This window comes from Eumetopias jubatus, unplaced genomic scaffold (assembly GCF_037043125.1).
Source record: "Eumetopias jubatus isolate StellerSeaLion01/CBP00866 unplaced genomic scaffold, mEumJub1_p1.0 scaffold_1, whole genome shotgun sequence".
Taxonomy (NCBI): domain Eukaryota; kingdom Metazoa; phylum Chordata; class Mammalia; order Carnivora; family Otariidae; genus Eumetopias; species Eumetopias jubatus.
In genome coordinates this window covers 105,417,167-105,433,143 of record NW_028274807.1, presented here as the reverse complement: position 1 = coordinate 105,433,143, position 15,977 = coordinate 105,417,167, and the positions used below count along the sequence as shown (strand labels likewise).

The 15,977-nt window shown below is 37.3% G+C and overlaps 1 protein-coding gene across 1 annotated transcript; it reads right to left on the bottom strand.

Moving 5' to 3' along the window:
- Positions 1-1,206: 1,206 nt before the first annotated feature.
- Positions 1,207-14,038, bottom strand: CCNL1 (cyclin L1). The gene is made up of 11 exons (XM_028103077.2): positions 13,671-14,038; positions 13,295-13,369; positions 12,704-12,813; positions 6,954-7,074; positions 5,817-5,881; positions 4,008-4,107; positions 3,798-3,902; positions 3,561-3,702; positions 3,011-3,122; positions 2,799-2,897; positions 1,207-2,106 (listed from the first exon to the last, which is right to left on the bottom strand). The coding sequence occupies exons 1-11, from the start codon at positions 13,971-13,973 to the stop codon at positions 1,758-1,760; spliced, it is 1,581 nt and encodes a 526-aa protein (XP_027958878.1). The 5' UTR covers positions 13,974-14,038; the 3' UTR covers positions 1,207-1,757.
- Positions 14,039-15,977: the final 1,939 nt, after the last annotated feature.

Here is a 15,977-nt window from a genome sequence, read left to right as displayed (position 1 = left end):
TAGATATAGTTTAGGCTTTTAAGAAAGTTACAGTTCAGCATTACGTATTTACAAGATCATCTATACAAAGAACGTTCCTAATACTGTTCACCCCCTTTCAGAAGTTACTCTTTCATGCTAGGCCATGTTAGTTTCTAGTTAGAAACATAACTGATTTAAGTAGCACACCCAACATTTTAAAATCCAGATGAGTCTTGTCTCCTTCAATGTAGTTGCCTTTTCTTTTTCCAGCCCCAATGCCCACTGTTGGTGAACATGTTTTTTAAGTCTTTGGGATCATCTTCAGCAACTTTTTTTTCTTCTTTTAACATCCTTACAGCAAATCTTCCTATCTCTGTGAGTGTATTTCATTTTTTGATACAGCAAAAGAAATCATTTGGAGCCAAGTCTAGTGGACTAGTAAAGTATCAAGTTGTGTTAAAAAATGGAAAACCTATTTTAACTATAAAATAATGAAATCATATATGGCCCTTTAAGATTTCTAAATTCAGGGGCATCTGGGTGGTTCAGTCAGTTATAGCATCTGATCTTGACTTCAGCTCAGGTCATGCAGGGTTGTGGGATCACCCCACATCCAGTCCCATGTGGAATCTGCTTGAGTTTCTCTGTCCCTCTTTATCCCTCCCTGCTTATGCGTGCTCTCTAAAATCTTTAAAAAGACTTCTAAATTCACTTCCAAATTATTGGGAAAATAACTCTCAGTGTAACTTAAAAAGTATTCATTTGAATATAAGGACTTGTGGCTTTTTCAACAAAATTTCATTTTCTTTGTGGTCAAACTTTATCAGCCCCAGCCAACTCTGGGAGAGCCTCATTTTATTACTGAATCCTCCTAGCCTAGATAAAAACCATCACTAAATAGCTAAAGAAAAACTTTAAAGGTCAGTAGTTGGGTCTAATTTACTGTCATTTTAAAAGTTTTGATTTGTTCAAGAGGGTAGCTCACTTAAAATAACCTTATGGTATCATTTCTTAAGTTAGTTTTCAGTACTATTTATGTGGCAAATGGATTTCCATTTGAAGACTGGTTTAGTGCTACAGTATAACATTTACTATTACATTGTTGCACAACTCCTGTTTTTTCCATATATAAGGCAAAGACTTTTACAATAGCTCCCAATGCAGATAAGAACTGCATTTAGTAATCTCAAACCATAGCTAATAGAAGAATAGGTTTGTCAGAAAATCAGTACAGGCACTTTACTATTAAATTTTTACTTTTTAATAATTTATTTAAATAAGATATTTGAAGCAGTTTAGAAAAACAAGATTTGTATTTTATTTCCTTGTAAAAATCTTTACACATGCAGACAAACCAGTGTTAAGAAAGTATTCACCATCATTTAAACAAATAACCACTTAAATAGAACAGTGTCTGCAATTTTATCTGTATAAAAATAAGATACATTTTTACAGAATTCACGCTCCAGTTCTTATAGCAATAACAATACACAACTATAGTAAGTACAATTGAACCTGACCATGGTTTTCAATTAGATACTGCTAGGGCATTTTAATGTGCAAAAAAAAAAAACCCAAAAACAAAAACCAAAAAGAAAAAAAACAAGAAAACAAAAACAAAACAAAAAAAACATACTTCTTTCCAAAAGAGAATGTCCTCAGTGTTTCTAGAGACCTAGAGGGTTTTAAGAAATCAAATCCTAATCAGTTTGCTTTTAATGTTTTTGATTATGAGTCCATACATCACACTGTAGATAGGCAAAACCAGGAATTGATGCAGGCTCAAAGGAAGAAAGTCAGCGCCTGTGCCTGCTATGTCCTGAGCGACTGCCACCATGGTGCTTGCCTTTATGGGACCTCTCAAAGGAGCGAGACCTTTCACGCCTGTCCCTATGATGTCCCCTTTCATGCCTGTGTTTCTTGGCAGCATCTGAGTGATCCCGAGACTTGCTCTGAGATCGAGAACGAGATTTTTTCCTTTTATGACCATGTCTATTAGAACTTTTTAAATCATCTCTGGTATGCTTGGCCTTAAGGTGAGGAGAACCATGATTATGATGTCTTCTTGGGCTTTCACTGTGACTGCGTGACCTGCTTCTTGATCTTGAGCTGTATGTTCCAGATCGGCTCCGCCTATTATTATAACTTAGATAATAAAAATTTGAGGTTTAGATTTCAGTTTCTGCTGGGAACAGATTATTTTTGGTGGTGCTTATGACAAGTTCAAAACAAAACTATTGGCCTGTAGCAGTACAGGCCAGATGGAAAACTTTCATTAAATCTCCCTACCCCTAACTCCCGTCCAACCTATATTAGACAAGTCTTAATGTACTGGATGTCTCTATATGCCAAAGTAATTTTTACAAAGTGTCCTGGATAACTATGCTTTTTACTGAGTATCTCCCACATGCTCAGAAGAGCCACTGAATGTAGACATAAGCAGCCAGCGATCTAATTACAAAGCTACTAGGAAAGACTCTTTGGCTACGATCGACTTGAGTTTTGGTTGTTAATTAGCAGTTAATAAAATATTAATATTTTCTAACTGATATTTTCACACATAAGGATATTCTAGCTTTCCATAGCACTTTGTGGCCAGCCCCTACACTTCTTCAAAAAATGGGCAAAGACAGAATAGAATGCTCATAAGCTACACCACCCCAAAATAAAAAAAGCCACATATAAGCAGGATGTATTTCCAAATTCATTTCTCATAATTTACCTCATGTTAAAAAGCTAAATCTAACCCAACTGTGAGAACATCTACGTTCAATTTTTTTAAAAATAGGAACCTTACTCCAAATAAGACTGCTTTCTCTTAGAGAATATTTACTTACTGTCTTCTTGGAGTATGTGATCTAGAACGTGATCGCGTTCTTGACCTTGATCGACTAGCACTTCTGCTATTTCTACTTCTCTTGCTGTCTTTCCTTACACTTAAAAAAAAACAAAAATAAAAACCCCATTATTTTAGATACATGTTTAGTATGTTAGAAATTTAACACATAAAAGATTCCTTAGACCAGTTTTCTAACTCAAGTATACTCACCCATTGTAAGGGCTTTTGGAAGCCTGTTGTCTGTCCTCAGGTTCTTTCTTGACAGTCTTCACATTAACGGAAATTGGTGACTTCTCTTCAGCTTTCACTTCTCTTGGTGATGCTTTAAAAAAAATAAAAAAAGACATGTTACCCATTGGGACTTAACAGAGGGCCAAAAAGTTGTTTCTAAATGTAAATCAAAGTACCATGCTTTCAAGTAATTAGTCTTAGTCCTGAGTTGACTATCATGGGAGAAAACAGTAACAGCTTCTCTTATCATTGTTTATACGCCACTATTAAATGCTAAAGCTTTTTTAAAAAACGAATTTATTTTATTTATTGGGGGGGCGCAAATGGAGAGAAAATCTCAAGCGGACTCTGCACTGAGTACAGAGCCTGACATGGGGCTGGACCTCACACCCTGAGATCATGACCTAAGCCGAAATCAGGAGTCGGATGCTCAACTGACTGAGCCACCCAGGAGGCCCTAAGTGCTAAAGCTTTCTAATAACCACACACCTGCAGTGCCTAAATCATTTCAATTCTGAATATATCTTACATGGTTTAGAGGCTGGAGAAAATCCACCAAGGGTTGAAAGGGCTGGAGTTCCATCGGGATTCAACCCCTTTGCTTTTAATTTGGCTTCTTGTAAGGCTACTTTTCTTTTCTCTACTTCTTTTTCCAGCAATTCATAGTTTGGCTGATGGAAGAAAATGAAGTTAGTATTTTTCCCTTAATTAGTTTAGACTCTTAAGTACTTAAAAAGTATTAATACAAACATGAGTAAACAACTACCTTTTTTCTGGTATAAAGCCTAAGCGTTTCTATGCAGATTTCCTGGATCTCCTCTTCCGTAGTACCAAAAAGAAGAAACCAATGGGGACGAGTTGGTAATGGAATCTAAACCATAAAAACAGAATGGTTTAGATCAAATTTCAGTTTTTATCAGGACTGCTAATTCTTGTGATTTATCCTATAAGAACAAAACAGGCTATATATACCTACCTGAAGAGCTCTAGCCGCAAGGTAGATACAAGCACATGCTATAGTCTCTGGTTGAAATCGAACAAATACATTGGTTCGAAGACTGTCATTCATATAATTCCTGAAAAATATTTCAACCATAAGCTTTGTACATAAACAGTCCTTCTGAAGCTTACATAAAATTGGAGACTCAATCTACTTTATTCTTTTTTCTTCTCATATTTATATTCATATCCTCATATTCTAGCATACAACAATTCTTAACTCAAAAACCAGTAAGAGATAAGAATTTAATACTAGAACCATTCTTCAGTTTTCCTATATATGACCAAAGTCCTTTAAAATAATTCCATGTTATTATTCCAAATAGAACTTTAGAAATAAGTTTTTATGTACTTCTAATTTTGACATAACTAGCTTCAGAAATGATAAACCACTCCAACAATACTTCGAGCCATTAATTATTGACCATCTCTCCTTTATCCACAATGAAAAAGCAGTGTCAACCAAGTTCTTTCAAAAACTCAAAATACTGTGACAGGGGTAAAAAAGGCATTTTTGGTAAGCACTCACCAAGTTATATTAGGAAATCTCAGCTACTTCAGAAAATTTAGGTAGGGAAGAGCAGTAAATATACAAAACAGCCTTGTTTACATACCTTTTTTGTGACTAAGTATAAACAAAAGCAATAAACTACTTCAGTTATTTAACTGCTGGACTTTTTTTTATTAGTGAACCCTCCCCACAATATCCCTAAAGTATTAAAGAAATTTCACGAATTGTTTAAAAGGTTAAAAGACTATTTCTTAAAAATCCTTACCCATGAAATAACTGCGTAAATGTTTTATAGAGCATATATTAAAAATGTCATGCATTTTATAAAAGCAATTAGACTTTTCTAATATTACTAATATTTACTGAGTCCTAAAGAAGCATGGCACTCATTAAGTCCAGAACATAAAAATTACGTAAGTCCTGCACATCATCAACAGTCTTGAAAAAGTAGTTATAGCTGGACCAAATTCCTTGTTTTACCTTAAAATAAGCCAGCCCTCCAAATCAAACATCTTCATGTCAAAAGTTCAAGTTCTAAAGTGCTTATGTTTATATTAACATCTCTTTTAAAAATGTACTTCTATTATTATTCCTTCAATAGTCCAGCAGCTGTAATTCATCCAGTATGGGAATGGTGCCCATTTTAAGCTGCAAGTTGTAGTTTCCCTTGGTAGAATCCATGGTATACATACTAAAAATAGAAATCTAAGTCAAACTCCTAACAAAAAAAATCATTTAATTCATAATGGCTGGACAACAAATCTATCAAAATTGAACTACTCATTTTGATAGTTACAGGTATACATTATATACATAGGCATGTTGAATAGTTACTTCTAGAAGCAAATATACAAATCCTTTTGACACCCCGACAGAACTAGAAGATGCTGCCAGATGGATATGGACCACTTCAGTGAATCTCGGATCAGAGCTTGCACTGGATTGGCTGGAGAGCAGGGCAGCCAATCAGGCCATCCTGAGGTCATGGGCTGAAGTGCAGAGGGCAGAGTTCTATGACTTACCATCATGGACTACCCTTTAATTAAAGAGTAGAAAAAAGAACAAAGTTAAATTGAGTTCTCCATTGAAAGCAATTAGTCAAGCCAAGAAAACAGGAAGCAGAAATAAGCATTATTTACCTTTTGGTTAAAAAACAAAAAAAACAAAAAGCACCAAAACAAACTCCTCTCATTATTTTGGAAAAGGAAAATGAAACTTACTTTATTTCTGCTTCTGTTTTCCTGGCTAGGAAAGAAATGTAAAAATGTAACTTACCAGGCAGTCTGAACCAGGGTTTGATTACGTTCACATTCTAAGACTTGTAAATACATAACAATGATCTGAAGGACAAGGGAAAAAAACTCAATTTAGCATATCAGTGGGTCTTTCAGAGTTCAATGAATATAAGTAATTGAAATGTTAGGTGCACGTTTTAACTCTTCTACAAAACTGCATAGATAATACAGACCAACCTAAAATGTACATTATAGGCAATGTGGGTTATTATGCTACTAGATTCTATAAAAACTTTAAATATGCTCCAAAATGGCACAGGAAAAAAAATGAGAGTTAAATCAATTAAAAACAATACCTAATTTCTCATGAACACTTTACTATGTGACAGGCACTGTGGTAGATTTCACTTAATTTCCGAAGTACAATTCTCCATGTCCAAAAACCGTACAGACTATGTTTTTAAAGTTACACAATGAGTATATCATATTATGTAATATGGTGGATATTAAACACTACTCTTTCTGCAGTGAAGCTTATCATGTTTAAGTGTGATAAATAAATACTACACCTATAAACAGCTTCACAGTTGGAGTCAAGAGTTTTCTGGACCTGTATAATCAATCATTCCCATTTTACAATCTTGAAGATGTGGAATCTGAGGAACAGAGATATTTGCCAGTTACAGAGCTAATGGCATAGACAAGTTTCTATCGCAGATAGTCCTGTCCCCAGAGCATCCATATGGTAACCACTGTGCTCTTATGATGATCGTATGTAAGCCGACAGATACTGGAGAGATCTATAAACTTACAGTAATGGAAACAGAGAGCGAGCAGCCACCATGCTTTGAACATTTTACTGTGCGACAGGTAGCATGCCAGGTACTTCTGTGGATGTGTATTATTTACTCCTAGGAATAAGGTACTTCGCTGTTTTCTAGGTGGGGAAACTGGGTTAACCACAGAGGAAAAAAAGAACTTCTCTATGCCCACACAATGAAGAGTGAAGATTTGAACCCAAGTCTTTTTGACTCCCATTTTAGCGTAAGTTTATAAAGAATGCTTTTTAAAACCAAGGTTAACTCTCAAAAATAACCGTAATATAAATTCATGTAAGATACAATTTTAAGAAAAACCCTAATACTTACGAATGTAATTTCTGCACTCTACAACTCACCTTATGGGGATGCTTGACATGAACACAAAATCCCAACTCCTTTAGCACCCTCCTCTCTGCCTTGATAACTTGATTTTTGGTGTTAATGTAGTTCTGATCAAGGATCAGGGGGCTTGGAGTCCTATAGTTTGTAAGAAATAAAATCAAAACTGTTTTGCACATCCAAAAAATTTTATTTGTGGCATCTCCATTTTCCCTTCCAACCAACTATTGGCAACAGAAACCAGCTTTTTAAACTCCTGCAAACAAGTTAAAGCATTAATCTTGTGCTGTCCAAGTTATGCTAATTAAACATATACTTAACTAAACTAAGTTTCTATAGAAACTAACTCGACCCCCTGTAGTGAAAAATTCACTCTAATGCTTCTTATCTAGCCTTTGTTGATCTTTTTCATGATTATCTTTTAGGTGTGTATGTATATATATAGATAAACTTAAATGATTGTTGCTTTATCATCACAAACCCCATTAGTCTCCACAGACTCCTTCCAATGACAAAACTAATTTGCTCTTGAAAATATTTACTATAAAGTCCTATAGATGATAACGATTTTACTCGTTTTCTAAAGTATCAACTCTTGGCTAGTTTATGGCCAAAGTAAAAATGAGAGAGGAAAAAATGGTAGGTAGCTAATCCAGATTCTCCTGAGTGGATAATTTGCTTAAGCAAATTCTTCTAAGAATCCACCACTGTCAAATAAAACCTGAAAACTAAAGATTCAGCTCAATTACAAAAAGAAATGTTTTAAAAATCAGATTCAAAACTAAACGTCACCAATAAAAACTAAGCTTGAATTTGGTCTGAGTTGTCATTATTAGGCAGAATAACATTCTTTAGAATGCAATGTAAAAGAGGAGGACAACCGTAATGAGGGAACCAGAACAACACTCAAGGTCTCTATTGCCAGACTGTAATTCTGATAGCTTCTAAAAAGCCGTAACGCAGAAAGCTATCAATGGTTCAATGCTTTGGAAAAGAAGACTATCTGATTTAAATCTTAAATTCAAAATGTTTCTTCTTGAGAAGTTTGTTTTCAGTCAGGACTTTTGGACTTTCATTTCCCAATGTCCTTCATTTGATACGTTTTTAGATCCAACCACCAAGAAGTACATTTTCATTAAGACATGATTATATGGTATATACATATGGGGAGAACATTTAAATATTTTTCCCCATACCGAATTCATTTTCAGTCAAAATATTCAAGATTTTTTGCTCTGGACAGAACACATCTATTTTTAAAAAATAGTCATTCTGTGTATTACCCCAAGTCACAACTCATTTTACCATGCACACCAAATCCAGAAAAATGTAAGCTCTATTTAAATACATCCATTTGAATATTAGAAAACAATCTGAAATTAGCTACAATTAATTAGCCCTGCAGTGACATATTATCTAAAAATCTGCTTTCATTTATTTTCCTTCCTAACACCCATCTAAAATTATAGCAACTGGAATTCTTATTAGACTATATTTCAAATTATTTCATACAATGATTTTTATCAAATTACATTAAATAAAGCTGGCAAATTTGGCAAGATGGAAACTAGCTTACTTAAAATACTGAAAATTAGCTTCCCTCAGTTCAATTCCTATTACAGCTATGAAAAGTGTGAAGAATGAGGCCACCAACTCGACAGGGGACTGATTTCTAACATAAAAATATAACAATAAATCTATCTGATCAGAACAATAGATTACAAGTTAAATGCTCTCTGGGAAAAAATTAATTTAACTTCACAGCAATCAATGTTCACATGAAAATGTAACCCCAAAATCTTAAGGTTTCTAATTTTTCAGGGTTTATCACCGTAACAGGAAATTTGGAAAAAAGTCAAATCCACACCTGACTCTCAGAACTAGTTATTTGATGGCCCTCCTTCAACATGTATTAAGAGACAGAATCTATCTCCAGTGTCGTATTTGCCTGCCACTAACTCAGACCGTAAACTGCACCATTACAGTCCTAAAATTTTATAAAATCAATTTTCCATTTCCCCCTTTTTGTGTTGAGCAAACTCATCTACACCTTTTATTTACTAAGCCTGCTTTCAGAGTTGCCTTCAAATTGTCAACATTCATTTTTTCTGCAATTAACCAACTAAACACTTGTTTGAATAATGGCTACCATCTGATTCCCAAATCAGGCTTACTCAATTCATTAATTCTGCTTAAATGAACTATTTTTCACTTATTCTGCCACAATCTTCACGTCCCCTTCTTTGTGTATCAAAATCCCAGTAACACCAAAACCCAATTAAATAAACCACAAACTCATTATTTACTATAATGCAACTATATACTCAACTTCTTGCTTAGGCCTTCTATTACCTAATTTTGAAAGTTAACAACTTTGTAGGTATGTAATTTACTATCTTCATTTTGTTAAGAATTGGTTTTAAATCAAGAAAGGCTCAATGAACACGTAATTTACAACTACCTTATGAAGATTATGTTGCATCAGAAAGAGAAATGTGTCCCAGTAAGTCAGCAGTATGAAAAGGTTAAAGAAAACCGTCTAAGCAAGTGGTTTCCTTACTTATGTTAACAAAATATCAATTTGTACTGCCTATGGCAGCAAGCATATAACACTGAATTGAGGCTTGCTAGAATTTCTTCATCTCCAATTCGGTAAACTTTCCAGTAAGTTTTAGGAGATGACATTCTTAAAACTCTTAAAAACAGAACTTTCATCTACTCAGAGAAAAAATAATTTTCAACAACCAATCAAACCTAACTCTACCTCTCCCGTTTTTGAGTTTGTCAGATTTTTCAAATTAAATGAAAAGAACAATTTTTAAATTTTAGTCCTAGGAAATCCTGGACTTTGATCACTGGAAGTTTATCTGGTCTCTCAGAATAACTGTTCCTTCAGCATAATTGATTTAGTTGAAATACAACTTAACAGAAAAAAAAAATTAGCAATAGGAGATCCAAACACGGTTGGTTACTCTCACTCATGTGGTACAAAGACCTAGAAAATTTGGAACTAGCTCTTCAACAGACTATACTAAAAAATGAGACCGAGTAGTTTACAGAGAGCAGACTGTTGTTCAATATACAGAAATGTGTAAGGCCTACTCCAAAGGAATGTTCCTCCTTTAGCAGTGTTTAAACTTAAGGCCACCACCCTTAGAACCACCGAAATAAACTGAGAAAGGTTGGACTAAATGACAAGGTCACTTAATACCCTTCCAACTTGATCTATGATCTATATACATGTTGAAAATACCACACCATATTCATCAATGAGTGGTTACACCAGTCTGAAGATGTCTTCCTTTAGAGAAGCCTTCAAAGATGCAAGCAAGCTCCTTACAATTACAGAAAATGCTTAATTTTCTGGAAATATGCTGCATCTCTAAAGCAAATTAAAATTGGAAACTGCTAAAAAGGCAATTTTCTCTTTCAATTCAGCCATTTATTCCGAGCTTAATTATGAAACTACAAAAAATTTGGGGAGGGAAGGGGGGGAATCAAATAATCCAGGACAGGACTTGGGCACTGGTACTTTCTAAAAGCTCCTCTGGTGATTCAAAAGTGTAATCAGGACTGAAAAATGACCAAAAAGCTACAAAAATGATACATCCTCTGTAATTACCAAGATCACACTACAATTTAAAGCTATGAATAAACCAGATTAAACAGCATCATTAAGATAAACTGATATGCTATTTAACTAAAGTGTAACACTGATAGTACTTTCTAGTGATATTACTCTACATGAAAATATATCAAGCTATAGTTCTAATAACTTGGACAGCAAAGACAAAAGCTTATAACAAGAAACAGGAGTTTTTCTAAATGGTTCACCAGTGGCCAACCTGTTAGTCCCCGATTCCAGTGACCTATTCTCAGAGCACTGGCTTCTCCTTGGGGATTTTCGATACTTCACTCACTGTTGCCATGACGACAGCTTCATCTCTATGTACCACTCCACATCACCCAGGCTTTGGTAAATGTAGCTGGTCGCTGTATAGTCGGTTGCAAGGGAAAAAAGAGTTGAAGTTAATAACATATACAAGTTACGTGTCTGAGTAAACTTGTAATATGCATAGAAACACTTTTACATCCTGCTTTAAAAAAAAGGCTTCCATGCAATTAACAACTCCTTTTAAATTTCATGCTATTATCAACTTGTAAGATTGAGACAAAGTCAAATTCTCTGTAATAATGACCAAAACACACTATTACATCAGACACAGCAGTCAGTCAGGTGAGATGTTTTAAATTCCAAGGTTTTTATGGTTAAGAAGACCTACTCTGACATCAAGGAAGAATACACTAAGTCTCATAGAAAAACTTCAAAGTAGATAATCATTGTTAAGTGATAATACAATAGTTGGCTCAATGATTCAAAGAACACAGACAGAAAACTCCTTTAGGCAAACACAGAATCCTTTGACCAAGGACAAAAAGCCTTTTTATTACTGCCATTTTGTTTTAAACACCCTGAAGAATCAGCTAGATATCTAAAAACAAATTTTAGCTCAGACCATACTAAATACCAATTTGAAATCTTCCCAATTTCCAGGGATTCCTCACCAAGAAGCTATAAGATACTTTAAAATGAAATAAAAAATTAGTCTATCCCTGAACATGGTTAGGATGAAGGAGAAAAGATGGTGGAAAAAGAATATAAGAAAACTGAAAAATGCTGTGAAAACTATCTGGGTAGCAATGTTTCAGACTTTGTAACTAGACTAAAGATTACTGTTTGTCTCTGAATAAGTCCATTACCGCCAACTTATAGATTCAGCCAATAACGACCACTCACGTAGGATACTACTTTGGCACTGACACCCAACCCCAACAACTTAAAAATCCTTTTATAACTAAATCCCATACTGTAAGTGTATCTAACATCACCACAATTTCTTAAAAAGTTAAAACACAAAAACTAACCTACACCAAGTATATCCTTCTGCAGCATGTACTGGAAGTCACCTCTAGACGCAGGAAGCCCTGCAACTGAACTTTTTGGCACTGCCTCACATGAACACATAGGTCGTCCACATAAAGTGTTGTCATGTAGCCACAAAATCTGTAAAATGACACTACTTGGTCTCTATTTTCTTACTTCTTACAAGATCAAATAAAATGGGTCTTATCTAAATGTAACCCAATCAGTTATTTCTCTACCCCACTCACTGATACTGTATCTGACCAAAACAAAATACCTGTTTAATCCCTTTGACTTCAAACTTCAACCTTTATCATCCTGCAGTCCTTTCAGATCCGGTATTATGCGATATATCGTAGTTCAATGTTGAGAAGTATTCTAACAAAAGCCAACCTCAATTGATAAAGAATTAACTGGGACTTCGAGTAGAAAAACATAATCTACACAAAACTTTGCCACAATATTAACTTGAACTGCAGTGTTCACACTTCCAGCCTTCAGTCTTCCAAGAGAGGGGAAGGGGGGAATAACTTACAGAATACACTCACACTTGAGCCAAACGTATTCCCTTTCTTGTTTAATCTTAAGCCACAGGACTGGCTTCACAGCACTGTTAGGATTGTCCATAAATGCAACTGCCTCTACAAACTTTAGATAGCTGGTTAATTGTGGTTTGTTTCAAATTAATTTAAGTATTAGTGAGCTCCTATGTGAATTTTAACACCTAAATTAAAGCCGGTTTTCCTTTGTATCAGTTTTGAGAGGAAAGAATGTTTTGATTTGATGATTGGTGCACAATACAGTAGCAGCAAGAAATACTGTGTTCAATAATGCCAATCTTACCTTTTTCCTCTTAACTGGCGCAGATGGTGAAATACATTAATCACATCTCTTATTCTTCTAGGTGCTTCTTCAATTTTTGATGCAAGATTAATACAAGCCATGGCAACAATCTGAAAGAACCCACAATCCAATGAAAGGTTGTTAGATTATAGCATTATCAAGTAAAATTAGGAAAAAGTGACTCCCTCCCCAAAGTTTAACTAATTCTGATGAAAAAATTTTAGGATACAACTGGGACTTTTGGTGAAATAAAAGTACGGTGAACCTTTCTAGGCCATAGACTTAACAGATATGCTGATACTATTTTTTTTTTTAAGTAATCTTAATTTTGAATCCAGAGTCAAGCTCAAGTCTCCCTGGAGTTTTGAATTTGGTTAAAATGTTAATTTTTGCTAAGGGAGCACCGGGGCCTAAGATATGCTTTATAGCTTTCAAACACATTCCAAAAGTCTTTGCTTCTCGGTTGTTGAGAACTAGGTACAAAGGCCTAAACTAACCACTCCCTTTCTAGAAAAGCTGGCTGGAGACACTACCCCCTCCTTTCCGTTTCCGGATGAAGAAATCCCTCACACCCGCCCCCGCGATGCTTACCTCGAAACTGTGTTTGACGAAAGACTTGGAGTAGAAAAAACGATGAAACAACACCTGCCCCGTTGCCATCGCCACCTGCAGACAAGAGACAAGAACGGAAGCACAGGGGTCAGGCGGGCCCGCACCAGGCGCCGCCGCCATTTTGTGCCGCCGCTCGCTCCCCCTCCCCCTCCCGCCGCGAACTGCTCGCGGCCCGGTCCTCCCTTCGCCTCCGCGCCCTCCCGCCCTCGACACACCCAGGATCCGGCTGGAACCCGTGGCTGGAGAGCCCGCGAAGGCATCTCTACCCTAACGAGACACGGTGATACCGGGATGCAGTGGAAGGGACAGCGGGGAGGAGAGGCGCGCTCTGCCGGCCCGGGGCCGGCGCACTGACCTGCGGCAACCGGAGGAGAATGCCGGCGGCTTGGATGAGCTCGCAGCCCAGGATGCGCAAATCGGTCTCGCTGGGCAGATCGAGCCCGTCCTGCATGGACGGGGTAGGGGAAAGCCGCTCCTCCGGAATCAGCGAATGATCGATGGTGAGCGAAACTTCCGAGTAAAGACGGTCGCCGATCAGGATCCCTCCCGTCGTGGTCGTCGTCGTGGTCGTCGTCCCGGAGCTGGAGCCGCCTGCGCTCGGGGCGGCCGAGGAGGCAGCAGCGGCAGCGGTCGCGGTCGGGTGAGGCCCGGACGCCATAGTCTCAGCGAGCTGCACGCACGCCCAACGCAGCCGGAACCCGGAGCGAAACTAACCAGCGTCCTCGGCGCGACGGATATTCCCGTGACCGCCGGGTTCTGGGCCGCTTCACGCAGCGTGCGCTTCCGCCCTGACGTCACCACGCCCCCGCTGGTGCGCGCCAACTAGTCCCTTCAGGCCTCCCCTAGGCCTGCGCCGCGGGTGGAGCCGCGGGCCGCAGTGTGGGATCCTCCTGTCACCTGGAGACCTCTCGGCTGGGGTCCCGGAGAGGTCGAGGTGCCGTCTCTTTAGCTAAAACAGGTTTTAGCCGCCGCGTTTTTAATAGTATTTGCCACGAGTATAAAGAAGGGAGCTTCCACAAGCTATTTTATCCCCAAGGTAGAGTTGGCAGAAGTTGCTCTAATCCCTGCGCGATTTCGGTAGTTTGTCCAGAACGTGCGTCTCTTTGCTTCCGTCTCTCGCCCTCTCCTAACTTTCAGCATTTGCGTGGCGCAGTTCAGCGGGTACAAAGGGAAACTTAGGGCCGACCTTCGCCCGCATTGGCGGGTAGAAGCAGTTACTCTGCTGTCGTGCTCGGACGAATTTGTAGTTTGTGAAAGTGGAATCTGGAGAGGGCTGCTTTACTGTATTTCTTTTAGACAACATGAATGTGAACTACATTGGTTCCCCCAAAAATGACATGCTCATCGGAGCGTGTAATTTCCCGTGGTATCGATGTAAAGCGAAGGCTTCATAATGACCGGGAGAGAGGCTGCTTTTGCCTGTTCGCTTGCGAAACTCAGGCCCGAGTCAGTGATATGGCCACAGTTTACAGTAATCTGGAAAATCCCTAGTTTCCAAAAATAGGGCGAGAACTTTCCAGAGGTAATTGGATTATACCCAGGGATCAATGTATTCATATTGGTTACCACAATTAGGCAGAATGGGAGAAATCAGTCTCCTTTGTGTTTTTTTTTTTTCCTCTGGGATGTTAGCAATTCCCAGAATTTCCTCAAATTTGAAGTAAAAATAACGATACTGATACAAACTACTAGAGTCTAGAGTTGGAAGAAAATGATATCTTGGTTTACTCCAGCTATCTTTTTATCCCACACTTGAATTTCAGAGATGGTTGGCTAGGGATCAGAAGTCCCATTATCTTTCTATTACATAGCTGGAACCCAAGACTTACTTTGTTTAGTTATGAAAAGTGCACTGAGCCTTGGATCTTCAGAGCAAAGGAAGTTTGAATGCGTTTTGACATTTGTCAGTGATGTGAGTAAAGCAAAACAAACTCAGAAACTTCATTTTTTAAAAAGCATTAAATTAGTTTTATTTAGTAAATCCCTACATGAGTAATTCTGAACCCTGTCTGGGAAATAGAATCTTCTGGGTAGTTTTGAAAACATACTGATGCTTGAACCTTACCTGCAGAAGTTGATGTAATTAATTTAGGGTGGTCCCAGCCAGTGTTTGGATTTTGCCATCCTCCAGTGATTCAAATGTTCAGGCAGGGTTAAGAAATATTATTCCAAGAGACTGTAATTCTGGTGGTGGCTAAAGCAGTTAACCTCTCTGCCATCATCTCTTTGACCTTTCTGACCAGACTGTTTTCAAGGAAACCTCCCTTCCCAATATTCAAAGGGATTTAAAAATACTATTAACTTTGAAAACTTGGGACTCTTCAAAAACTAATCAATGATAGGCTATTTTCCTGATTCTGATAACCTGTGGTTATGTAAAATAGTGTTGGGGAAATTTGGATCAATGATACATGGGAATGCTGCCATTATTTCAAACTAAAAAAAAAGGCAAATTGGTAATATGCTTCATTGAAACATTGAGTTTCAATGAAATAACCACCTGTATTTTTAATAACCTGAGAGTAATATAATTTAACTTACTTTTAAGATACTTCTTAATGGAAATTTTTTTTCTCTTTAGGGGCTCTTCCACCCTTCCCTCCAATAAGCTGACTTGGTGATGTTTTGATATATTTTATAATATATTTTTACTCTCTAGGTC

What these genes read in the sequence shown, in the direction of transcription:
- CCNL1 (XM_028103077.2), bottom strand. Translation starts at nt 13,973, where the DNA reads ATGGCGTCCGGGCCTCACCCGACCGCGACCGCTGCCGCTGCTGCCTCC. An exon ending in TTGCGGCTAGAGCTCTTCAG is followed by an intron (nt 3,903 to 4,007) that starts GTAGGTATATAT and finishes TTTATGGTTTAG; the next exon opens with ATTCCATTACCAACTCGTCC. An exon ending in GGCTTTATACCAGAAAAAAG is followed by an intron (nt 3,703 to 3,797) that starts GTAGTTGTTTAC and finishes TTCTTCCATCAG; the next exon opens with CCAAACTATGAATTGCTGGA.